A 24,796-nucleotide genomic window follows, 5' to 3' on the forward strand; every position below is an offset into this window, starting at 1 on the left:
AGGCGTGTAGTTGTGTATTTGTGTAAAGTCTGTGCACGCAGGTATCTGGAGCAGGCTACACAATACATGTTGGTAGGATCTACAAGATGGCTCAGTGGGGAAAAGGCATCTGTTTGTGGACCTGCCCTAGGAGTTCTCTCTGTCTCTTCTTTCAGGCCATTGTGGGTGGGTAGCTTTCCCATCTTTTGTCCCTTTATCGCAATGGTTTTGGGCACCTGCACCTCCTCAGCCCTGGAGACTGGTTCCTGCCAGTCTGTCTTTCAGCCCTGGCAGCTGCTACCCTCCAACCCCCTCCCCTTTCTACTTCAGGAAATTCTTCTAGTTCCCGTAAGGGGTGACTGAGCAGCAGTTAGTGTGGAGGGGGAGAGAATCCAGTAAAGGCCAGACAGTACACCACAAGCTCAGTAAGCCCAGCCTCTGACATGGCAGACACCTTGGAGTCTGACACCTTCAACCCCCTATGAAGTGCCCACCTTTTGAAGGTGTTAAATCAAAATTTGGGGGCTGTGTCTTTAAGGTGGAAACATCAGCAGGCAACTTCTGCCCGACAAGGGCAGGGGGAGGGGGAGCTGGTCAGTCAGTCCATTAGCTGCAGAGCTGGCGCCAACCACTAGCCCTTTACCGTGCCCTGGGGAGCAGGCGGAGATAAGCCCTGCCCCAGCCCCCTCTGTCCAGTATTTCTCTTGGTTGTGGTGGGGGCAGCTGACAACAGGTGAAAAATTTTTCAGCTTCAGGAGGCAGGAGGAGGCACAAACTCCCCGATTTAGGCCAGGTTAGCTCTCCCTCCACCTACCTCCCTTCTCATAGTCAAAAGCTTGCCCTTTAACCTCTGTTCCCTCCTATTCCCTAATTCTTACCTCCTCTTCTGAGGGGCATATCGGGTCAAGTCATGTCCTCCCACCCTAGGCTCCTGCGTTGGAGTCATGCTCAGAAGCTCGACCCCTAGCCTATCTCCATCCTGCGGTCGCATCCCTGATCTCTGTCAGCAACAAGGGGGAAGCAAGTAGGCAGGGTGCCAGGAACCGGGAGAGGGAAGGGATGGTGTCCTCGCTCTGCAGGGTGGGGCATCCCCCTCCCCACACAGCCCGTCTGTAGTCAGGCCAGTGGGAGGAGCTGTCGTGCTCCCCCACCCCCGACACCCCTGAGACCGCAGGACTATAAAGCTGCCCCGCATCGGTCTGCAGCTCCTTCCCGCCCGGCCTAGCTCCGCCAAGCGCTGAATGCCATCTTCCGCCACCATGAGCCATCACTCGTCGGGCCTACGGTCCGGCATCAGCTCCACCTCATACCGCCGGACCTTCGGACCACCGCCCTCACTGTCCCCCGGGGCTTATTCCTACTCTTCCAGCTCTCGCTTCTCCAGCAGCCGCCTGCTGGGCTCGGCGTCCCCGAGCTCGTCTGCGCGACTGGGTAGCTTCCGTGCCCCTCGAGCGGGGGCCCTGCGCTTGCCCTCGGAGCGCCTCGACTTCTCCATGGCCGAGGCCCTCAACCAGGAGTTCCTGGCTACAAGGAGCAACGAGAAGCAAGAGCTACAGGAGCTCAACGACCGCTTCGCCAACTTCATCGAGAAGGTGCGCTTCCTGGAGCAGCAGAACGCAGCTCTGCGCGGAGAGCTGAGCCAGGCCCGGGGCCAGGAGCCGGCGCGCGCCGACCAGCTGTGCCAGCAGGAGCTGCGGGAACTGCGGCGCGAATTGGAGCTGCTGGGCCGGGAGCGCGACCGGGTGCAGGTGGAGCGCGACGCGCTGGCGGAGGACCTGGCGGCGCTCAAGCAGAGGTCAGAGGGCCTGCCAGTCGCTTCCTCCGCTCCTCCCTATTTTTCCCTTAGATCCAACAGCCCTAGGGCGTGGCCCGGCTGGTCAACCCCAGCCGGTGCCTGTAACATCCTGGTCGGCCCCCTCCCAGCACTATGCCTCGAGCACCTAGTGGAACTGGCCGATTATTAAGGGGACTTCCCCCCAACCCATGCTCTGTTTCCAGCCCGTTAGACGGGCAGGCTGAATTCCTCGCTTTGGACCAAGGACAGCAGCAAGAGCAGATGGGGGCGGGGTGCTAGATGTGGCGGGAGGGCTGGGAGGTAACTGGGCAGCTCTATATCTCCCTGCTCTGCCTGTTAGGTTAGAAGAAGAATCCCGCAAGCGGGAGGATGCGGAGCACAACCTGGTGCTCTTCCGTAAGGTGAGTGGGGGGCCACGTCGAGTCCCACCACCCCGTCTGCACCCCCAGCAGCGTCTCCAGGGTAGCATCGGTGGGTTAGGGGAGGCAACCTCATACCTCAGAGGCTGAAAGGGAAGGCCTGGCCCTTCCTCTGTCTAAAGAGCTCTCTTTTCTCTTGCACACCCATTCCCACTCACAAAGGATGTGGACGACGCCACTCTGTCCCGCCTAGAACTAGAGCGCAAGATTGAGTCTCTGATGGATGAAATTGAGTTCCTCAAGAAACTACACGAAGAGGTGAGTGGTCGGGGTGTCTGGGAAGGCTCGGGAGAAGGCCTCGCTGAAGCTGCGGAGACAACAGGGATGCTACGGGATGACAACCCCACCCTTTACCCGGGCTACAGGTGGCTGGCTTGACTCCCACCCATGCGCCACCTGTTGGCGGTTGAGGTATCTACACCCTGAACCTGACAACCGGCCTAAGAGCATCCTGGGCTCAGGTCTCAGAATCCGGTTCGCGTGCACTCCCTAGCGCCCCTTCTGTTCATGCAAGTGCCTCCCCTCTCTCTCTCTCTCTCTCTCTCTCTCTCTCTCTCTCTCTCTCTCTCTCTCTCTCTCTCTCTCTCTCTCTCTCTCTCTCTCTCTCTCATTTAGAGACACGGTCTCAAAGCCCAGACAGGTCTTGAACTAGTGAGTTTTCTGTCTCAACCTCTCAAAAGCTGGGATTACATGCCAAGCTAGGCATTCTTTTCTATTCACAACCTCCGCCTTTCCTGGCCTGTAGGAACTTCGGGATCTGCAGGTGAGCATGGAGAGCCAGCAGGTTCAGCAGGTGGAGGTGGAGGCGACAGTGAAGCCAGAGCTGACTGCGGCGCTGAGGGACATCCGTATGCAGTATGAGAACATCGCAGCGAAGAATCTGCAGGAGGCAGAGGAGTGGTATAAGTCCAAAGTGCGAGAGTGGGGGAGGACTCTGAGGGGGTCCTGGGGTGGGAGGCTCTGGGAATTGCTCGCATCCCAGCTGGACCCGTCTGCCACTCTGCAGTACGCTGACCTGTCCGACGCCGCCAACCGCAACCACGAGGCCCTACGCCAGGCCAAGCAGGAGATGAACGAGTCCCGACGTCAAATCCAGAGTCTGACGTGTGAGGTGGACGGGTTGCGTGGCACGGTGAGTACTCCGCTGCTGCCTGGGCCGGTGGGCGAAGGCTGAAGGGCTTTCTGACTGCCCCCTTCTTCTTTTCCTCCCCCAGAACGAGGCGCTGCTCAGACAGCTGCGGGAGCTGGAGGAGCAGTTCGCCCTGGAGGCTGGAGGGTACCAAGCCGGCGCTGCGCGTCTGGAGGAAGAGCTTCGACAGCTGAAGGAAGAGATGGCGCGGCATCTGCGAGAATACCAGGAGCTCCTCAATGTTAAGATGGCCCTGGATATCGAGATCGCCACCTACAGGAAGCTGCTGGAAGGAGAGGAGAGCCGGTGAATGGAGAGGCTACTAGGATAGGGCAGGGATGGTAGGGTAGGGCATTGGGCCTAGCGAAGGGAATAATCAGGCTGTGTGCCTTGCCCACAGGATCTCAGTGCCAGTCCATTCCTTTGCTTCCCTAAGTTTAAAGGCCACTGGTGAGTCCTCCACGTCTGACTTCCAGCCTGCAACTCCTCTCTACCTTCTGCCCTGATTACTCTAGCCACGCTTATCCTAGACTGACTCCTATTCCTCACGCAGTGAGATTTCTGGCCGTCAGGGGTGGGAGTGGGAGCCCGAAAGGGGAGAATCCTAACCATGTCCTCTCTCCTGCTTTCTCCAGTGCCTGAGGTGGAGGCTCCCCAGGACAGCCACAGCCGTAAGATGGTTCTGATTAGGACTATTGAGACCCGGGATGGGGAGGTGAGTTAAAACCCTTGATCCGGGACCCCACATTTCTAATGTTTCTGAGCCCCTATCTGGATGGGCTACAGATCTTAGGATGCTGAGAGTATTCTTGGGAGGGACAGCAGATAGGAGGCATGCGTGTGTGCGTGTCTGGGTGTGTGTGTGCAGACGCACCTATGCCATATGTTCACATGGAGATCAGAGGGCGTTTTCAGGAGTTAGTTCTCTCTCTTTACTGTGAGATTCAGGGATCAAACTCAGGTGGTAAGGTTTTTGTGCCAAGTTCATCTATCTGCTGAGTCAGGGAGGAACACCAGACAGAGAACGAGTAGATACCCAGGTGGTGTGGTGTGTGGCACACACCTTTGGTCCCAGCCCTCGGGAGGCAGAGGTAGGCAGATCTCTGAGTTCAAGGGCAGCTTGGTCTACAGAGTGAGTTTCAGGACAACCAGGGCTACACAGAAAAACCTTGTCTTGAAAAGTCAAGAATAGGAAGAGGAGGAGGAGGAGGAGGAGGAGGAGGAGGAGGAGGAGGAGGAGGAGGAGGAGGAGGAGGAGGAGGAGGAGGAGGAGGAGATAAACTGTAACCTCAGCAAGCTGTGCAGGGCACAAGAGATCCCAGGAAAGTGCTGCTGAATTATCCCCTTGCATGCTTTGCCCCCAGCAGGTGGTGACAGAGTCCCAGAAGGAACAGCACAGTGAACTGGATAAGTCTTCTGTTCACAGCTACTGAGCCCTCATTCAGAGCACTGACCCTGACCTAAGTCTACTCTTAAGCTCAAGCCCCAGAACTGGTCCTTATTCAGCCCCTCTCTGCATGTGGCATGTTCCCCTCCTAGCCAAGCTGCAACCTGACACAGTGTCTGGGTTTTCCCTGCCCTGACACATGATGTGACCCATAGCTTTCTTGTCCTTGTAAGAGGCGAATGAAGAATCCTACGACAATAGATCTGTTTGAGAATGATCCTATGGCCAGTGAGGTGGGCCAGCGAGTATCGAAACCAAATAAAATTGCTACCGAGAGAAACTTTTTATTGTGTTTGTCTGGTGTCCTTTCTTCTCTGACTCATTTTCTTGGCACTCATGACTCCAGAGGACCCTGTCGGGTTTTCTCAAACCTCTCTGCTTCTTTTCAACTTAACACAAACAAAAATCTTTGTATGTATCCCAGGCTAGCCTTAAACTAACTTTCTTTTTCTTTCTTTCTTTCTTTCTTTCTTTCTTTCTTTCTTTCTTTCTTTCTTTTGTTTTTTGTTTTTTGTTTTTCGAGACAGGGTTTCTCTGTAGCTTTGGAGCCTGTCCTGGAGCTAGCTTATAGACCAGGTTGGCCTCGAACTCACAGAGATCTTTAACATGTGGGGGCTGGCTTGCTTGTTGAGGTTTTTTGTCCTGTCCAGTACCCCACAACTGTTTAGCCCCAAAGAAAATCACACATAGGTCTCTAAAGTTATAAAGCTGATTGGCCCATTAGCTCTAGCCTCTCATTGACTAACTCTCATATCTTGATTAACCCATTTTTTAAATCTATGTTAGCCATGTGGCTCAGTATCTTTTTCAGTGGTTGCAGATTAAATCCTGCTGCTTTGGTGGTCTGGGCAGGAGTGGGAGGAATCAACTTCCTCCTTCCCAGAATTCTCCTGTTCTCATTACATCATTTCTATTTCCTGTCTGGTTTTTCCACCTATACTTTCTATCTGGCCAATCAGCGTTTTATTTAAAACATGATTAACAGATTACAGACAATTCTCCTACATCACACAGGGCCAGGCCTGCTTAATATTATAGATATCTGCCTGCCTCTGCCTCCTGAGTGCTGGAATTAAAGGTGTGTGCCACCACCGCCTGGCCTAGCCTTAAACTAACGTTCAATCCTGCCTCAATGTCTCAGTTCTCAGTGGTGGGGTTCTCAGTGGTGGGGTTCTCAGTGGTGGGGTTCTCAATGGCAGAGTTCTCAGTGGTTGAGTCCTCAGTGGGTTCAATCTTCAATACAGCAAAAAGGAGAAGGAAAGGATGGAGAGAAAGGAAAGGAAATAACTTTTAAGATTTTTATTTTTAAAAACTATCACATACCAAGAAAAGAGAAAGAAAGGAAGGAAAAGAAAATGAGCTTAAACAAGATCAAGTCACACACAAAAGACTGAAGACAACTGAAGACCGAAGTTGTTTAACCCGATCAAATAACTTTGAGTGTGCGAATAGGCAATATTAGCCAGGTGTGGTAGAGCACACTTGCAACCCTCCAGGAGGCTGAGGCATGAGAATCATTAACTGGTTCAAGGCATTTGATGTGCTACACAGATTAGCCTGGGAGATACAGTGACAATCTATCTCTAAAAAAATAGCAATTGGTTATTCCACAGTTTAGTAACTATCTGATTCATTCTGATAGGGTGTAAATTTGAAGAGTAACGTAGTATACATAATCTCAATCTCCTAGTCTCAAATTCTCTCTCTTCTTTTCCTTCTTTTTTTTTGGGGGGGGGTTCAAGACAGGGTTTCTTTTGTTTTAATTTTTTTTTTGAGACAGGGTTTCTCTGTGTAGCCCCGGCTGTCCTGAAACTCACTCTGTAGACCGGGTTTGCCTCCATCTTTGTTTGACATTCGCCTGCCTCTGCCTCCGAGTGCTTTGTGTACCACTACCCGGCTCTATCTCCATTGTCCTAATGAACAAAGTAAGGAGTAGTTTCTAGGGGGTGGGAGGACTGAGGAGAGGCTCAAGGGCTGAGAGCAAGGACTGCTCTTCTGGGGGGGCATTAGGAAGAAGTCATATCCTTCTATGACAACAGTCAGGAAAAATCAGATCAAGTCTAGTCACGAGTAGACACTGTCGATAAACAGCTGCCCAGAGCCAGCTGTGCCACCACAGGTCACCATCCAGTCCTCAGGAGACAGAGGCAGGGGGGTTGCAGCAAGTTCGTGGCTTATCTGGTCCACATTTTGATCTCAAGACTAGCCAGAGCTACAAAGACAGATCCTGTGTGAAAGAGTAAACCAAAGGGTTGAACAGATGGCTCAGTGGTTAAAGTACTTGTTCTATTCCTAGTACCCCCTGGAGGCTAACAGCCATCTATTGATCCAATGGGATCCAAAGGGCACCAGGCATGCAGCCAAAACATACAAATAAAATACTTTTTTGTTTTTTTCTTTTCTTTCTTTTTAATTTAGTTAAATAATTAATTAATTAATTTGATTTTTCCAGACAAGGTTTCTCTGTGCAGCTCTGGCAGTCTTGGAACTCGCTGTATAGACCAGGCTGGCTTTAAACTCACAGAGATCCACCTGCCTCTGCCTTCTGGGTGCTGGGATTAAAGGTGTGCACCACTGCCCAGCTATAAAATACCTTCTTTTTTTTTTGGTTTTTCGAGACAGTGTTTCTCTGTAGCTTTGTCTCAAAAATAAATAAATAAAAATGTAAAAAGCTAACAAAGAAAAACAACAAATTAAAACATAAAATTCCAAAAATAACAACAAAAAACTAAAAAGGGAAACAAGGTAAAATACATGCAGAAAACAATTATAATTCAGTGAAATTATGAAAGTCATCTGGATAGCTGCCTGGAGCCCTTGAAATGCGAAGGTTCTGAAAGTGAAAAACAAAAAGCTGAGGTCAGCAAGATGACTCTCAGTAAAAGCAAAGCACTGGCCACTAAGCCTGGTGACCCTAGTTCAATCCCTTGGGCCAACGTGACAGAACCTCTATGCACTCCATGGGGTTTGTACACACATAGAAAATGAACAGATGTGTAATTTTTTCTAATGTGAAGGACTGAGGAAATTGGAGAGAAGTAACAACGACAGTGTGTAACTCTGGATACTTTTTGTTTGTTTGTTTGTTTTTTCTAGACAGGGTTTCTCTGTAGCTTTGGAGCCAGTTCTGGAACTAGCTCTTGTAGACCAGGTTGGCCTCTAACTCACAGAGATCCGCCTGCCTCTGCCTCCCGAGTGCTGGGATTAAAGGCATGTGCCACCATCACCCGGCTCTGGATCCTTTTTTTAGAAGGGCAATGTTGAAAAAGTCTGGTGAAAACTGAATGAAAGAGGTTGAGGGCTGGAAGGGCTGCAGCAGCAAGGGCTGGATGGGCTGCAGCAAGGGCTGAATGGGCTGCAGCAGCAAGGGCTGGATGGGCTGCAGCAAGGGCTGGATGGGCTGCAGCAAGGGCTGAATGGGCTGCAGCAAGGGCTGGATGGGAAACCTTGTCTCAAAAAAAAAAAAAAAAAAAAAAAAAAAAAAAAAAGACAGCTCATGTGTCATGTCTCTGGAACCACGAGACATGATTTGTTTAGAGACAGGACTTCTCACTGGCCTGGTCACCAAGGGTGGGTGGGTTGTCACCGAATGCCAGGGGTCTGCTTGTCTCCACTTCTCCAGCATGGGATTATAAATGTGCCACCATGGCTGGCTTTCCAAACACCAGGTTCCCCGAATTGAACTCAGATCCTTGTGTTTGTAAGGGAAGCACTTTATGGACTGAGCTCCCAAGATCCCAGCCTTAATGTTTGTTCTTAATGCCAATAAGGTCAGCAATTCTACATGACAATATAAGAAAAAATCCAGGTGGTGGTGGCACAAGCCTTTAATCCCAGCACTTGGAAGGCAGCGACAGGCAGATAGATCTCTGAGATCGAGGCCATCCGGGTCTATCGAGTGAGTTCTAGGACAGCCAAGGCTACTGAAAGACCCCCAGTGTAGGGAGACTCCCACTCAAGTCTCGGGATAACACGACCCCGCCAGTAACTCACGAGAGACCATCCTTGCTGCAATCACACAAGGTTTAATGATGAGATGAGACGGGAACCAGTGCACTGGGGCCGAGACTCATAACCCACGCAGGGGAAGAGTTCGACCCCGAGTGACCGGGAGAAAGGGCTTTTAAGGGAAGAAACCATTGCCCAGTGATCCAAAAGGAGCAGGGAGGGTGTAGGAAATTCCGAGAATACCAGTGATGATCACCAGGGGGCAACTCCCTGCCTCTCAAGACCATTCCCAAAGTCATAATCAGCTAGTTCCTTTCTCAAGATTATTCTCAAGATTACAATCTAACTTTATCTTCAGCTAGTTCCTAAAACACAGTCACTGAACCGGCTAATCCTAGATTCCTAATTTTTCTCTCCCTGCTTAGATTTTTGGCTATTTTCTTCCTACTGGGGGTAGGGGGGAAAACCTGGATTTATCCAGGGCTTTCTTTGGGGAGACCTGGTTTTATCCAGGTCTTTCAGCTGCAACAGAGAAACCCAGCCTTGAAACCCTCCCCCCCAAAATAATAACATGAGAAAAAAAAACTTAACAAAATCAAGTAAAAATATTGGTGGCGATGTTACTGTCAGAGAGGAAGAACACATTTTAGTGAGTATAGTTAATCTTTATTTCTTTTTGCTGTTCTCGAGACAAAGTCTGCTATGTTGATCCGCTGGCCTTGAATTCACAGAGATCTGCCTACGTCTCCAGAGTGCTGGCGGGGCTCAAGGTGTGCACCGCTAAGCACACTCTTTAAAAATTTTTAATAACTTCTTTATTTTTTATTTGCATGAGTACTTATATACTACCTGCATGCCTGGTGCCTGGGAGGTGAGCAGAGGACATCAGAGCCCCTGGAACCAGACTTACAGGTGGATGTGAGTCATCATGACTGCTGGGTCCTCCCACAGAAGCAACAAGTACTCTCAAGTGCTGAACTGTTTCTCCAGCACCATAAAACATGGTATATGTTAGGTCATGTGTAGTACACCCTGAACATCAACACTCTGGAAGAATAAACAGACGGATCTCTGTGGGTTTCAGGCCAGCCAGGGCTACAAAGTGAGACCTCATTTCAAAAAAGGGGGGGAGGGGCTGGAGAGATGGCTCAGAGGATAAGAGCACTGGCTGCTCATCCAGGGGTCCTGAGTTCAATTCCCAGCAACCACAAGGTGGCTCACAGCCATCTGTACTGAGATCTGTCACCCTCTTCTGGCATGTGGGCATACATGGAGGCAGAATGTTGTATACATAATAAATAAATAAATCTTTAAAAAATATATATATTTCAAAATGGTTACAAGATTTTGAATGGTCTTATTCCAAATAAATATTTAATGGGTATGCTAATTCATTAAGTCACCACACAGTTTATACTCATAAAAAAACACCAAATATGCCCCATAAATATGTGTAATTATTATGTGTCAATTGAACATAAAATTGGGTCAGTGTGTTGACTTTAATTAATTTATATAATTTTAAAAGATTTATTTATTTATTATGTATACAGTATTCTGCCTACATATATCTTATAGGCAAGTAGAGAACACCAGATCTCATTACAGATGGTTGTGAGCCACCATGTGGTTGCTGGGAATTGAATTCAGGACCTCTGGAAGAGCAGCCAGTGCTCTTAACCTCTGAGCCACCTCTCCAGCCCCAATTTATATAAATGTTTTTACATTTATGTTTTGGGGGTCAAGGTGCCCGATGTTAAGTGTGACTGCCTGAGATCTGTCTCCAGGATTCACACAATGGAAACAGATAACTGATACCTACAAATTGTACCCTCCCTCCAGACTTGTGACTTGCATACATACTCATACACCAAACAAATGTAGCAAAAAAAAAAGTTTAAAAATCAAAATGGGACTGAAGAAGCAACTCAGCTGTAGACGCAGGTGCTTCCAAGCCTGATGGCCGAAGCTTGATCCCCAGACGCACACAACTTCTTCAAGTTGTGCACCATGGGTGCACACACCTCACATTCATGTGCACATACAATAATAAACCGCTGTTTAAAAACATCAAGGGAGGGCTGGAGAGATGGCTCAGAGGTTAAGAGCATTGCCTGCTCTTCCAAAGGTCCTGAGTTCAATTCCCAGCAACCACATGGTGGCTCACAACCATCTGTAATGAGGTCTCATGCCCTCTTCTGGCCTGCAGGCATACACGCAGACAGAATATTGTATACATAATAAATAAAAAATATTAAAAAAAAAAAACATCAAGGGAAACCAGGCACAGTGTTGCAATGATGAATGCCTCTACTTCCACCCGGGAGGCTGAGGCAAAAGAAACTTTGGTTTTGAATCAATTTATTTATGTTTTTACATTTTAATTATTTTAGTATGCGCGTGCGTGTGTTATCATGTATGTGCTGTGGCACACGTGTAGCAGTCAGAGGACAATTTCTAGGAGTCTGTTCTCTCCTTTCACTATGTGGGATCCTGGTGATCAAACTCAGGTCATCAGGCTTGGTGACATGTGCCTTTACCTACTGTATTTATTAGATACTTTTCTGTTTGAAGGGACTCTGGCCAGCTCAAGCAGGGCTAGCAGGGCTCTGGCAGGCCTTGCCTTTCTCCCGCATTCCCTTTGCCTTGCTAAAACCTGTTAGCATTCCTAAAGCTAGCCTCCAAGATTTATTCCCTTATTTGGCCACTTCCTCCTCTTGAGGCTGACTACCAAGGTCCAGTTATCAAAGCAGTGAGGCCCAACAAACAAAAGCCCTTTTTGGCTCATCTAATTTACATGCCCAATGAAAATTAAACACCTCATCCTAACATGGGGGTTTCCCCTTTTCCCTTTATAAACCGCCATCTTCCTGTGGGCTACAGCAGTCTCCTCTCAATCCAGAGACAGTCCTTTGTCCCCCAGGACAAATGCCCCTCCTCCCTCCCCTGATTTTTTTCTTGTGTCCTCCGTTCTCCATCTCCTGTGTTTGTCTCTTATTCCCTGCCCTCTGTTCCTCTGGGGCAAATCTCCTTTGTGCTAAGAACTTGGTCTTGGGGTCCTGAGTCGATACTGATCTCTTTGCTGTTGGTGTGGTAAAGTATGTTGACCACAAGCAACTTAAGGAAAAGTCTACTTGGGCTAGATGTCCATCATGCCAGGAAAGCTATGGTAACAGAACTGGAAGCTGAGAAATCACATCTCCATCACATACAGGAAGCAGAGAGGGAGAGTCATCTGTAAGTGGGGCAAGGCTTTAAGTTCTCTAAGCCCCCCCACAGTGACATACTTCCCCTAACAGGCTCCTGCGCTACAAGTTCCAGAATCTCCCCAAACTGCACCACCAATTGGGGACCAAGCACTTACATTCATGAATTTATAGAAGACATTTCTCTTTCAAACTACCATGCCCACTGAGTTAATCCACAGGCCCCAGGGTAATCTTTAGTTCTAAGGCACCCTTAGTTACAAAATTAGGCTAAGTCTTAAAAAAAAAAATCCAAAAGGAGGGCTGGGCATGGGAGTGCATCCCTTTAATCCCAGCATTCAGGAGGCAGAGTGCCAGATCTACATAGTAAGACTCGGTCTCCAAAAACAAACAAACTAACTAAAGCTGTATGTTACCATCTATAAACTGAAAAGAGAGAAAGATTTTTGCCAAGTGAGATGGCGTGTGCTCTACTCCTAGTAGTTGGGAAGTGGAGGGAGGGAGGGAGATTCACTGGACGTTATCCTTGGCTAAATAGCAAGCTCAACAAGTCTAGGATTTGTGAGATTTTTCTGTCTCCACATAAAAAAGAAAGAGCCGGGTGGGGGTGATGCACGTCTTTAATCCCAGCACTTGAGAGACAGAGGCAGGTGGATCTCTGTGATTTGGAGAGGAGGTCTAGGAAGAAAGACCTTTTCGTGCCTTTCCCGATGATCCTTGGGCTCTCACAGCAGCAGGAAAGTGCTCGCCAAGTGCACATGCCTATAATCCCAGCTCTGTGGAGCCCAAGCAGGAGGATGACAAACTCAACGGCAGCCTAAGAGCCTGTCTCAAAACAAAAGCCAGAGGTGGAATTCAATAGCAGAATGCTTGTCTTGCATGCCCACAGCCCTGGGTTTGAGCCCCAGCAGAGCAGAAACTACAGGATAATAGCGGCCTTTGTGCCCATTGGGCAGATAAACTGCTCTGCAGACAACATTCCTGTCATGAAGAGCCATGTCTATAACGTATGTTTGAATGTTTCAGGGAATACAAAATAAGTGATTAGAAATATAAATGTTTAGGGAAATGTAAATGACTTTTGCATATGCAGGGCAGGGCTTCTCTATTCTGTCTTTCAGTTCATTCTTTTTTTCCTTTTCTTTTGGTTTTTGGAATTTCATGTTGTCAAGGCTGGCCTTGAACTCACCATGGAATGAGGCTGGTCTTTCTTGATTTTCTTGCATCCATTTCCTCAGTATTTTGAGTTCAGACATGTGGCAGCAGCCTAGCTTGTGTGTAGGTGTGTGTGCACGTGTGGTCATGTGAGTGCAAATGCTGCGTGTGCGTGTGTGAAAGTGAGGGAATCTCTGGGGTGTCTTCCTCTTCTCTCCCCTGCTTACATTTTGAGACAAGGACTCTCACTGAACCTGGAGCTCCCAGACTGGCTAGGCTGCTGGCTAGGAGCTTCAGGGATCCGCCTGTCCCCACTGTCCCCAGCTTTTACATGGTGGAAGGAATCTGAACTCCAGTCTTCATGCTTACACAGCAGGCATTATACTGACCAAGGCTTCTCCCTCGCCCCTCTTTCCAACCTTTGCAAAGTCTAAAGTTACTTCTAAATAAGAAAGTGTTTTAAAACTGAACTGTATAACTGGGTGGTGGTGGCACAGCCTTAAACCCCAGGACTTGGGAGGCAGAGGCAGAGGCAGAGGCAGAGGCAGAGGCAGAGGCAGAGGCAGAGGCAGAGGCAGAGGCAGAGGCAGAGGCAGAGGCAGAGGCAGAGGCAGAGGCAGAGGCAGAGGCAGAGGCAGGCAGATCTCTGTGAGTTCAAGGTCAGCCTGGTCTACAGAATGAGTCCTAACTGCTTCCATCACTAATGAGAATCCCTGTTTTGAAAAAGCAAAAATAAGTAAATAGGTAAAATAAAATAAAATTAAAAAGCCCCAAATTCAGCCCACACTAGATAGCTGCACACCGTCTCTTGAGTGGTAGGATTGCACGCATGCACTACCACACCCGGCTTTATACAGAAACTTTGAAGGGCTCAGTGGGGGAAGGCGCTTGCTACCAAGCCTGATGAGTTCAGTCCCCAGACCTCCATTGTGGGGGTGAGAACAGACTCCCTCGGGATGTCCTCTAGCTTCCACATATGCTCCAAGCCACGAATATTCACTCATAAATAAATAAAAACACAATAAACTGACGATAAGAAAACAGTACCAAGCTGAGCATGGCGACACGTAGCTGTAACCCGAGCACTTAGACACGCTCCTTACACTACTTAGACCTCCAACTTCTGATCCTTCTAAGTCGAAGGAGGAGGATCAGAACTCTCAGGCCAACCTTGGCTCAACATTTCCGTGTTGGAGGCTAGCCTGGGTTATATGAGACATGGTCATAAGTAATAAACAAGTGGATCTAGAACCCAGTGTGATGCCCTATGCCTGTAATCTCACCAGCTGGAGGACAGGCAGAAAGATCATGAATTCAAAGCCAGCCCAAGTTCCATGCCAGCCTGGACTGGATAGTAAGATCCTGGATCCACAAAACAAAACAACAAGGATTAGTTGAATATGGTAGCACATGCCTTTAATCCCAGCAGTCAGGAGGCGGAAGCAAGAGGATCTCTGTGGGTTCAAGGCCAGTGTATAAATGGAGTTTCAGGGCTACAGAGAGACCCTGTCTCAAAACAATAACAAAAAACAAAATCAAGGATTGATTGAGAGAAGAAAAGGATGTAAAGACATCACACATTAGTTGAGTGCATGTACACACATGACCACACATGTACGTACACCTACACACACACACACACACAAGCTAGGCTGGTGGCACATGCCTATCCTTGAGTTCTTCTCAAGGTCCTGCACATATGATCCCACCACTGCAAAAATAAATAATAAAAGTAAAAATTTAAAGTAGGGACAGTTAAATGCACCATGGGATCCCCTACATTATGGAATAATATGTATCTGGGAAGATAAATAAAAATTTCTAATCCAGGGTTGGTGCCACATGCCTGTAACTGCAACACTTGAGAGGCAGAGACAGGAAGATCAGAAGTTCAAGGTCATCCTCAGTTAAATATTGAATTTGAGGCCAGTTTGGGTTACAAGAAACCTTCTCTCAAAAATGAATAAAACTTTGCAGAAATTGCCTCAGTTATTAAGTAGACACACCTGGGAAGACAGAACCTCAAAGAGTTGCCTTCACCAGATTAGTCTGCAGCCATGAAGACAGGGTGTGTTCTTAACTGCGAACTCACGCAGGGGAGCCTAGTCTCATTATGGTGGGTAATGTGATCCTGGGACAGGAGGTTCTCTTGTACAAGGAAGGTAGAAAGCCAGAGAGACAAAGCCAGTAAGCAGCCTTCATCCATGGTCTCTGCTTCAGTTCCTGCCTCCAGGTTTGAACCTCGGCTTTGCTCATTGATGGATGGTGAAGTGTAGTAGAAAACAAACCCAGCCTCCCCAAGTTACTATCAGTCATGGCGTTTATCACAGCAGTGGAATCCAAAGTAGGAAAGACCCCAAATGAGACTAGATCCCTCATCTCTTTCAGTCCCTTAAGGGAGCCTCCCATTGACCATCACAATAAAGACCAGTATTTCCTGAGGGTCTGATTCTCTACAGTGGTGTAACCACACTAGAAGATTCCAGCCAGGGCTTGTTAAGATTAAACCCTTCTGGTCCTGACTGAAGGCAGGTTTTGCTGTGAGGCTACTCTGCCTTGAGACCAAAGCAGGCTTGGTCCCAGCCATCCCTCCCAGAAGGCTGTCCACGTCACCCTGAGAGATAAGCAGGGTCAAAGCACTGACAGCTCCCCAAGGAGGGAATTGACAGGTTGGGCCCCAGCCTCAGGGTACCCAGAGGTGAGTCTCCCAGGATCCCAGGCTTCTTTTGGCTCTGGGTGTGCAGGGCTAACTGGAGCAGTGCAGTGGACAGGGCAGGTCCGCTGAGCCATGCCATGACAGGGGACACACCCAAAAGGCCCTGCTGGACACTGGCACCTCACGCAGCAGAGGACTGAGCAGCAGCTGGAGGGAGGCAGATGGGTCCAGATTGTCCAACAGCTGCAGGATGTTTAGCTCAGGCAGGAGTCCCTCGCCTTGACTGAGAGCCGTGGCCTGGGCAGCAATGAGTGCTGCCATCGTGCTGCAGCCAGGAGGACCTGGAGCGCAGAAGGACACACGAAGGTGACTGCCCCCCAGGGCCAGGCCATCAGCCCACTGTTGTGCAGCCTCTGCCATCTCTGCTGTCTCATACCCCAGTACTGCAAAGCCCCTCAGCTGCCCACCCTGGCCACATGGCAGCTGACAGAAGTTGGGGGTATAGACCGTGGACAGTGCCTGGCGCAGGGCATCCACATCATTGAAGCCAGGTGGCAGGTGGTCCACACAGAGGCACAGGAGTGCAACAAGGCAGGGGGAAGCTGCCCAGCATACCGTGTGCGGGGGGGCCCCAGTGGCTTGCCCAGCAAATCAGACTTGGCCCTGGCAGCTGAGTCTTTGTTTCTATTTTTTTTTTCTTTTTTTGGTTTTTCGAGACAGAGTTTCTCTGCAGCTTTTTTAGAGCCTGTCCTGGAACTAGCTCTTGTAGACCAGGCTGGCCTCGAACTCACAGAGATCCGCCTGCCTCTGCCTCCCGAGTGCTGGGATTAAAGGCGTGCGCCACCACCGCCCGGCAGCTGAGTCTTTCTTCATGTACTCTGCAAAGCCATAGCCCTTAGAGTGGCCTGTGCGCTTGCTGTACACTAGGAAGAAGTGCTCCAGGTTGCCAAAGGGCCGCACCAGCTCCTCACACTGTGCCTGGGTCAGGCTGGGTGGCAGCTTGGCCATACACAACAGAGCATCTGTAGGCTACAGCTGAACTGACAGCTCCCGCTCTCGAAGGCGGCTCTGGTGGAAGGCCTTGATGGCAGCTTTAGCCTGCTCCCCATTCAGTAGGGTCACGAAAGCTGTCCCTTTGTATTTGTCCACCAACAGTACTTGAGTTTGTAGTCGCTCAGAAGATAGTGTACTTCCTGGTTGGTCACGTCCCCCGGGAGACCCTAGATCAGTATCTTGGCGGCGGTTAGGGAACTGGCACTCAGTCTGTTCCAGGCATTTCCGGATCTCTTCTGGATCCAAGGACAGCAGCTCTTGTTCAGGTGCTCATCCATAGGCAGTCCACGAAGTTTCCTTTTTTGCCACAGCCTCCGGGTTGAGCGGAGGCCAGTGAGTCAAGAACTTTAAATCTTTGAAGAAAGAAATTGAAGAAGACACTAGAAGGTGGAGAGATGTCCCATGCTCTTGGGTAGGCAGAATTAACATAGTAAAAATGAAAATCTTACCAAAAACAATCTACAGATTCAAAGCAATGTCTATCAAAATCCCAGAAAAATTCTTCACAGACCATGAAAGAACAATACTCAACCTCATATGGAAAAGCAAACAATCCAGGATAACTAAAAGAATCCTGTACAATAAAGGAACTCGTGAAGGCCTCACAATCCCTGACTTCAAACTCTACTACAGAGCTACAAACTGAAAACAGCCTGGTACTGGCATAAGAACAGACAGGAGGACCAATGGAACTGAATAGAAGACCTGGATATCAATCCACATACCTACAAACACCTGATTTTTGACAAAGAAGTAAAAATATAAAATGGAAAAAAGAAAGCATATTCAACAAGTGGTGCTGGCATAACTGGATATCAACATGTAGATGAATGAAAATAGATCCATATCTATCCCATGCACAAAGCTCAAATCCAGAAAGATCAAAGACCTCAACATAAAACCAACCACACTGAACCTCATAGAAGAGAAAGTGGGAAATACACTTGAACACATTGACACAGGAGACCACTTCCTAAATAGAACCCAAGTAGCGCAAACACTGAGAGCAACACTTAATATATGGGACCTCCTGAAACTGAGAAGCTTCTGTAAAGCAGAGAACATGCATGGTCAACAAGACAAAATGGCAAGATACAGACTGGGAAAAGATCATCACCAACTCCCTCCCCCATCAGACAGAGGGCTGTTCTCCAAAGTATACAGAGAACTCAAGAAATTGGTCATCAAAAGAACAAATATTCCAGTAAAAAAATGTGGTACAGACCTAAACAGAGAACTCTCAACAGATGAATCTAAATGGCTGAAAGACACTTAAGGAAATGCTCAACATCCTTAGTCATCAGAGAAATGCAAATGAAAATATCTCTGATGTCATATCTTACACCTTTCAGAATGACCAAGATCAAAACACTAATGACAGCGTATTCTGGATAAATGGTCAGGTAAATGGTACACTCCTGCATTGATGGTGGGAGTGCAAGCTGGTACAGCCACCCTGGGTATCAGTATGGTGATTTCTCTGAAAGTTAGGAAACAACCTTCCTCAAGACCTAGCAATACCACTTTTGGAGATGAATATATATATATATATATATATATATATATTCAATCATACCACAAGGGCACATGCTCAACTTTGTTCATAGCAGTATTGTTTGTCATAGCCACAACTTGGAAACAACCTAAATGCTCCCCGACTGATGAATGGATAAGGAAAATGTGGTACATTTACACAATGGAATAGTACACAACAGAAAAATATAATGACAACTTGAAATTTGCAGGCAAATAGATGGATGTAGAAGCATTATATTCAATGAAGTAACCCAGACCCAGAAAGACAAATACCATATGCACTCTCTCATGAGTGGACATAAAGCAAAGAAAACCTAGACGATCATTCACAACCAGAGAACTTAGACAACAAAGAGGACCCTAAGAGTGCCACACGTGGATCTAATGTACATGGCAAGTAGAAAAAGACAAATCTCCTGAGTACATTGGGAGCATGGGGGTCATGGGAGAGGGTAGAGGGGAGGGGTGAGATGGGAATGGAGGGGAGAAGAATATACAGCTCACTAAAAACGATAAATAATTGAAAAAAGTAGAGCTGGGAGTGGACAGCTGATCTTGTGGCTTGGTCTTGGGTTCGACTGGCAGAACAAACAGGCAGTGGAGACATTTGGAGAAGGTGGGGTGTGGCTGTGAGGGACTGGAGATCAGAGGGTGACAACAATGAGAACCTTAGCTGTAGTGTGAAGCGGCGGCGGGGCTGTGTTCCTGCCGCCCAGTTCCCAGCAACCGGCTAGCTTTCCGCCACCCGGCCGCCTGCTAGCTTTACACCCGAAATAATTACACGGAAACTGTATTCTTTTAAAACACTGCCTGGCCCATAATTTCAGCCTCTTATTAGTTAATTCTCACATCTTCCTTTAACCCATATTTAGTAATTTGGGTAGCACCACGAGTTGTGGCTTACCAGGAGAGATCTTAACCTGCGTCCATCTCGGAGAGGAGCAGCATGGAGACTCACCACGCGACTGCCTGAAGCGTCTCCCCCTAACTCTACTTCCTTGTTCCCACAATTCTGTTCTGTCTACTCCACCTACCTAATTTTCTGTTCTTAAAGGGCCAAGGCAGTTTTCTTTATTAATTAACCAATGAAAGAAAGATAGACAGATAACTCTCCTCCATCATTTCCCCTTTTTCTGTTTAAACAAAAAAGAAAGGCTTCAACTTTAACATAGCAAAATTACATATAACAAAACAGTTATCAAGCAAGTATTACAGTTACAATATTTAAATCTATTTTATCTTTTATCATAACTAAGGAAAGCTATAACTATCTATTTATTCTTCAACTCCATCAAAGACTCCAGAAGGATACAATGCTACCTAAGTAAATAAGAAATAAGTAACTTATAAAACTCTAGAAATGACAGAGACAACTCGCTGCCTGGACAGTCACCCAAAGTTCCTCTGTACCGTTGGGGCATCCATCTTCAGCCTTCAGGCCCATAGTGTCCAGCAGACTTTTTCATGAAGCAGGAAATTCCAAAGACAGTTCAGTCACTTTCTGCTGTGTCCTGCAGAACGTCTCGCAGACTCTTTCATGAATCAGGAACCCCGAAAGACCATCTCACCTTTAGGCAAGTTCAGCAGTCCTCTTTCTGTGGGTTCCTTGTGTCCAGTTTATGCAACAGTCCAGGCAAGAGCATTTTCTTGCCCAAATGGCTAACAAACTCCATAAGTAGCCTCTTCAATGCCCATCTTCCTCTCGAAGTAGATTGGTGCTGCCAGGAGCAGACGTGTCTCATTGTCATGAAAAACCCTAAGTTATTAAAACATTAAATGCCATATTCTGCAGTCTTTGAAAGATATGAAGAATGTCTATCTAACTGAAATATATCTCTACATATCTAGAAAATCTAATAACATGACTACAAGCTTAACTATTATCAATGATTATCCATTAACAACCTATATTTCCTAATTATACATTACAGTTTTTAAAATGAACTACAATCACAATAGCTTAATCAAGATCAGAAATACATATACATATAACAAAATTGACCTTAAAATCTATACCAATGCAAATTCATATCTATATCATCTCCCCCTTTAAATGTAAAAGAACATTTATAAGCAATATTTGGGAAAATGGGCGCAGTTTTTTCTCTCCAAACTGCTTCCTGCTGAATGGGGGCGCTGTTATTTAGGTCTTTTATGGTGTAACCTGTGTGCTAGGTTCATCCCAGTTGGCAGTTGAGTGAAGTAATTTTTTGAAGATGTTCACAGCAACCTTTCAGGAGGGCGTGGTCTATCATACCATATTGGGATAGAAGCAATCCACAGAGTCTCGTCCTCTGTGAAAACAAAAGAAGAAACTCTTTTCCAAAGCATCATGTTCTTAGATCCAAATCCTGAAGTCATACCATTAAGATGTCCATTTTGGTCTAGCCTGGCAGCCCATATAATGAAATGTCTCTCTGTACTTAGCTCCTTTACAGTCAAAAAAATCAAAGAAAACACAACAAAATACATAATCCAGACTCTCTGTGAATTTTCCATTTTTACGTGGCTTATTTTTACTCTATCACTTTACTTCTTTTAATCTATAACTATCTGTACTCTGTCTCTTTAAAGACTTTAACCTTTTTTTTTTTAAGCATTAACTTTATTTTTTATATTTTCTTCTCTCTCTCTCAAGCCTACATACATTCATCCAACACTGTGACTCATTTAAAAGTCTTTTATGTCTGAATCTGTCCTATTGTGAATCTGTAATTTTTTTACTGTCGAGAAACTTGTTTGATTTGAGCCTTTACATTGCTAAGCGCTTAAGACTCTAAGCTGTGACATTCCTAGGTCAAAAAACAGGTACTGTGAGCTTGCCACGCCCAGTCCAACATAGCTGAGCCGCTTGTGACTCTGAATTGGTTGCAGCTCTGAGCTGCAGAGCTGCGGGCTGCTCTGGATGTTGGCTCCACCTCTCTCCAATTTCAAAATGGAGGATGTACCATTTTCTACTAGCTCTGGGGCCGCCAGGTAGGAGCCGCACTCAGCACTTTAACTCTGAGACTGAGCGTGCAGCACAAAAACTCTTTTAATCCAAGTTACAGCCAAATCAGATGCGCAGAGCACTGCGCAGACTGAAAACACCTCTCTCTCTATGGCGGCGGCAGGAATCCGCAAACGCTGTCCCGCTCGCCTAAGCCTGATTCCGCCATCTGCCTAGGTGCAGGCAGGGAGCAGTGAGCCATTGGCATGGTCTCAGAGAACTTTCTTTCCGATACCAAGCGGGCAAGGTTTTTAAGTGGATTTAGTGACCACGTTGGAGCGCCAATCTGTAGTGTGAAGCGGCGGCGGGGCTGTGTTCCTGCCGCCCAGTTCCCAGCAACCGGCTAGCTTTCCGCCACCCGGCCGCCTGCTAGCTTTACACCCGAAATAATTACACGGAAACTGTATTCTTTTAAAACACTGCCTGGCCCATAATTTCAGCCTCTTATTAGTTAATTCTCACATCTTCCTTTAACCCATATTTAGTAATTTGGGTAGCACCACGAGTTGTGGCTTACCAGGAGAGATCTTAACCTGCGTCCATCTCGGAGAGGAGCAGCATGGAGACTCACCACGCGACTGCCTGAAGCGTCTCCCCCTAACTCTACTTCCTTGTTCCCACAATTCTGTTCTGTCTACTCCACCTACCTAATTTTCTGTTCTTAAAGGGCCAAGGCAGTTTTCTTTATTAATTAACCAATGAAAGAAAGATAGACAGATAACTCTCCTCCATCACTTAGCAGTAGGAGATAGCTCAGTGCAGGTGGCAATGGCTGGTATTTCTGAGGCACGAGATCTTAAAGGCCTGGAACTAGGATAGCACCAACTGTACTAGGGTTTAGAATCCACATGGACAGAGACACAAAACAGAACTAAAATTGTCAAAGGGGCCATGAGAGCTAAAGAAGTCTAAACACACTCAGAAAAGCTACTTGGGAGTTGCCCTAGCTCTGAGGTCTGCTCTAAATTTTCATTTGCATTCTCAACTATTTTGGTTGTTATTTAGTTTATTTTGAGAGGACTTTCCCCTCTATTTTCTCTAAAATATTGGCCCAGAACATCAGGTTTCATGGAAGAAACCACATGTGCCTCCTCCTTCAGGGGTGCGGATTCCAGGACCACTGATGGATTTTTTTCCTCTCATCACTTTGAACATATCAACCCACTGCCCACTGGGGTCCTAGTTTTCTGTCTGGTGGGAAATTGGATGAAGAGTTTATGGAGAAAATGTGACAAAGTCTATTCCTCTCAGCCCAGTAGAAGTTAGTCACTTGCCCTGGAGTGTCCCTGGAAACAGAGCATCACCACAGCATCCCAGAGTCAGTGAGAGGCTACCATGTTACTCTGATCAATCTGAGTCTACTAAAAAAGGAACTGCTTTGAGGATGGATGTGATGGGCTCCATGAGCCAAAAGTCATGACAGAATGTTAGGGTCTGTGAGAAGTGGACCACGCTCCCATCCACTAATAGATGGGTGTCAGTGTGTGCCAGTTGGATTTTGTCAACTTGACACCAGCTGGAGTAATCTGAGGGAGAAGGAACTTAACTATCTAATAGGTAAGTCTATGGGGAATTTCAATTAGTGATGGATGTCCCTGGGCTGGAGGTCAAGGCTGTATATCTAAAATAATCTGGCTTAGAGAGTCAAGGAGAGCAAGTCAGTAAGTGGCTTAACTCCATGGTATCTACTTTGGTTCCTGCCTCGAGGTTCTTGTCTTGACTTCCTGCCCTGACTTCCACTCATGGTAGCTTCTGATAGGAAAGGGAAAGGGAAGTAAACCTTCCTATCTCAAGTCGTTTTGGGTCATGATGTTTCTTCACAGTAAGAGAAAGCAAGTATACAGTGTCACTACCTAGTGAAGGACAACATCCAGAGCCTGTTATAATTCAAATGATTCCACCTACTATGATTATTAAAGTGGAAAGGGTTTCTATTAGGGTTTGGATGTGTAATACCCAAGGAAGGATCCTGTGTTTGGACACTGATCCCTAGCAAGTGGCCATGTTTCAAAGTTGTGGAAAATCTGGTAAATAAATGCAGAAGGAAAAGGTAGGTCATGGGGTGTTGTAGAATATTATTTTAAGGTGTGTGACTACTGTTTAGGTTGCACTTGTTGAACTCTGTGAAGCTGGGATGCTTTGCCTGTCTACAAAACCTGGTGGGCTAATGAAGATTTTAATGGCCAAATGTAAGGCAGGAGAAAGGATATGTTGGTCAGTCACACAGAGAGTATAAATGGAAGGAGAAATCCTAGAGGAAGGAACAGAGAAAGAGCAAGAGAACAAGGAGTGGAGGATGCTAGGGGAAGCTATCCAGTTACCCAGCCACTGAGTAAGAATCAAAGTTAGATACACAGAGTTTAAAAAAAGGAAAAAGCCCAGAGCCAGAGGCAAAGGAGGAAAGGATAATTCAAAGATAAGAAAACCTGGCAAGGAACAAGCTCAGCTAAGGCTAGGCATTGTAAGTAAGAAGAAGCTACTGTGTGTAATTTAATTGGGAGCTGGTTGTCAGGCCAAAAAGAAGGAAAGAATGAAAATAACAGACACGATGAACAAAAAAGGGGGACACAGTGAATGCTACTTTGATGTAACCATCATTCCCCTATATCCCAACTGACCAGGGCAGCTTTTCTGTACTTAGGGACAGAATGTGAAAAAAAACAGTATCTGAGCCAAGCCATGATTGGTCCATTTCTTGCTCTGACCTCACAATGACAGACCCCTGTTGCCTAGCAACTCTGGCTGAGGCTGCCTCCTCTCCTTCCAGTGCAGAGGCTGATCTTCAGTTGAAACTTGGTGATTTAGACAGAAGTGAGCTGGTTGCACTTGGTGGATATTCACGAACTGTTGAATCTGAACACGGTGAGTTTCCTTCTGAGGTCACAGATTTGGGGTTTAGAGGTTTGGCTTTCCAGGATCTAAAATAACCCTTTCTTCCTTTCTTCCTCGGCCTGGGGTATAATTTGGGGCAATTTTTTATTATCTGCATTAATTAGATGTTTACTGTATTTTAATCTTTAGTTTTAATATTTTCTCTGGGTTCATTCCTTCGTTCACCATTTAAAAACCTTTGTTTACATTGACTCTACAACATGAGTATTCTCACAGTGACATTTACCTACACACACATGGAAAGCTTGGACCACATTCCCCTGATCTCACTGCCTCCTGCCCACCCCTTCCAAGTCCCTTGGTGTTCTCGTTTTTTCACTCAGCCAGTTACTGTCCGAGTCCAGGCCAAGTCATGTGGACTCCCGTCCAGAGGACTGACAGGCACACTGACTGGATGGTGTCCTAAGGAAGGGCACCGATGTATGTCTGTCTGCCTGTGCTCTAGCAGAAAGCCTCCTCCAAAATGGTTATCTTAGGATCTTCCTGGCAGTTCAAAGTCAGGGCTGGAGAGGGCCAGAGGTAAGAGTTAGAGGCCATTTTGTGATGCTAATTTTGGAACAAGGCAGCTGAAAAGGATTCAAGAACAGAAAAA

At 47.1% G+C, this 24,796-nt stretch overlaps 1 protein-coding gene and 1 pseudogene across 4 annotated transcripts; one reads left to right on the top strand and one right to left on the bottom strand.

Annotated features, from left to right (window-relative positions):
• The first annotated feature begins 1,220 nt into the window (after positions 1-1,220).
• Positions 1,221-4,755, top strand: Prph (peripherin). 4 transcript variants are annotated; one of them, XM_038343012.1, is made up of 9 exons: positions 1,221-1,774; positions 2,115-2,175; positions 2,356-2,451; positions 2,939-3,106; positions 3,200-3,325; positions 3,408-3,628; positions 3,723-3,772; positions 3,958-4,037; positions 4,687-4,755. In XM_038343012.1, the coding sequence occupies exons 1-9, from the start codon at positions 1,221-1,223 to the stop codon at positions 4,753-4,755; spliced, it is 1,425 nt and encodes a 474-aa protein (XP_038198940.1). The 4 variants fall into 4 exon arrangements, with proteins under 4 accessions (XP_038198940.1, XP_038198941.1, XP_038198938.1 ...); XM_038343013.1 differs by having other exon boundaries at positions 4,690-4,755; XM_038343010.1 differs by having other exon boundaries at positions 2,939-3,325.
• Positions 4,756-15,709: 10,954 nt separating this feature from the next.
• Positions 15,710-23,056, bottom strand: LOC119822702 (annotated as a pseudogene).
• Between the last annotated feature and the right edge of the window lie 1,740 nt (positions 23,057-24,796).

Source organism: Arvicola amphibius, chromosome 9 (assembly GCF_903992535.2).
Source record: "Arvicola amphibius chromosome 9, mArvAmp1.2, whole genome shotgun sequence".
In the NCBI taxonomy this organism is placed as follows: Eukaryota; Metazoa; Chordata; class Mammalia; order Rodentia; family Cricetidae; genus Arvicola; species Arvicola amphibius.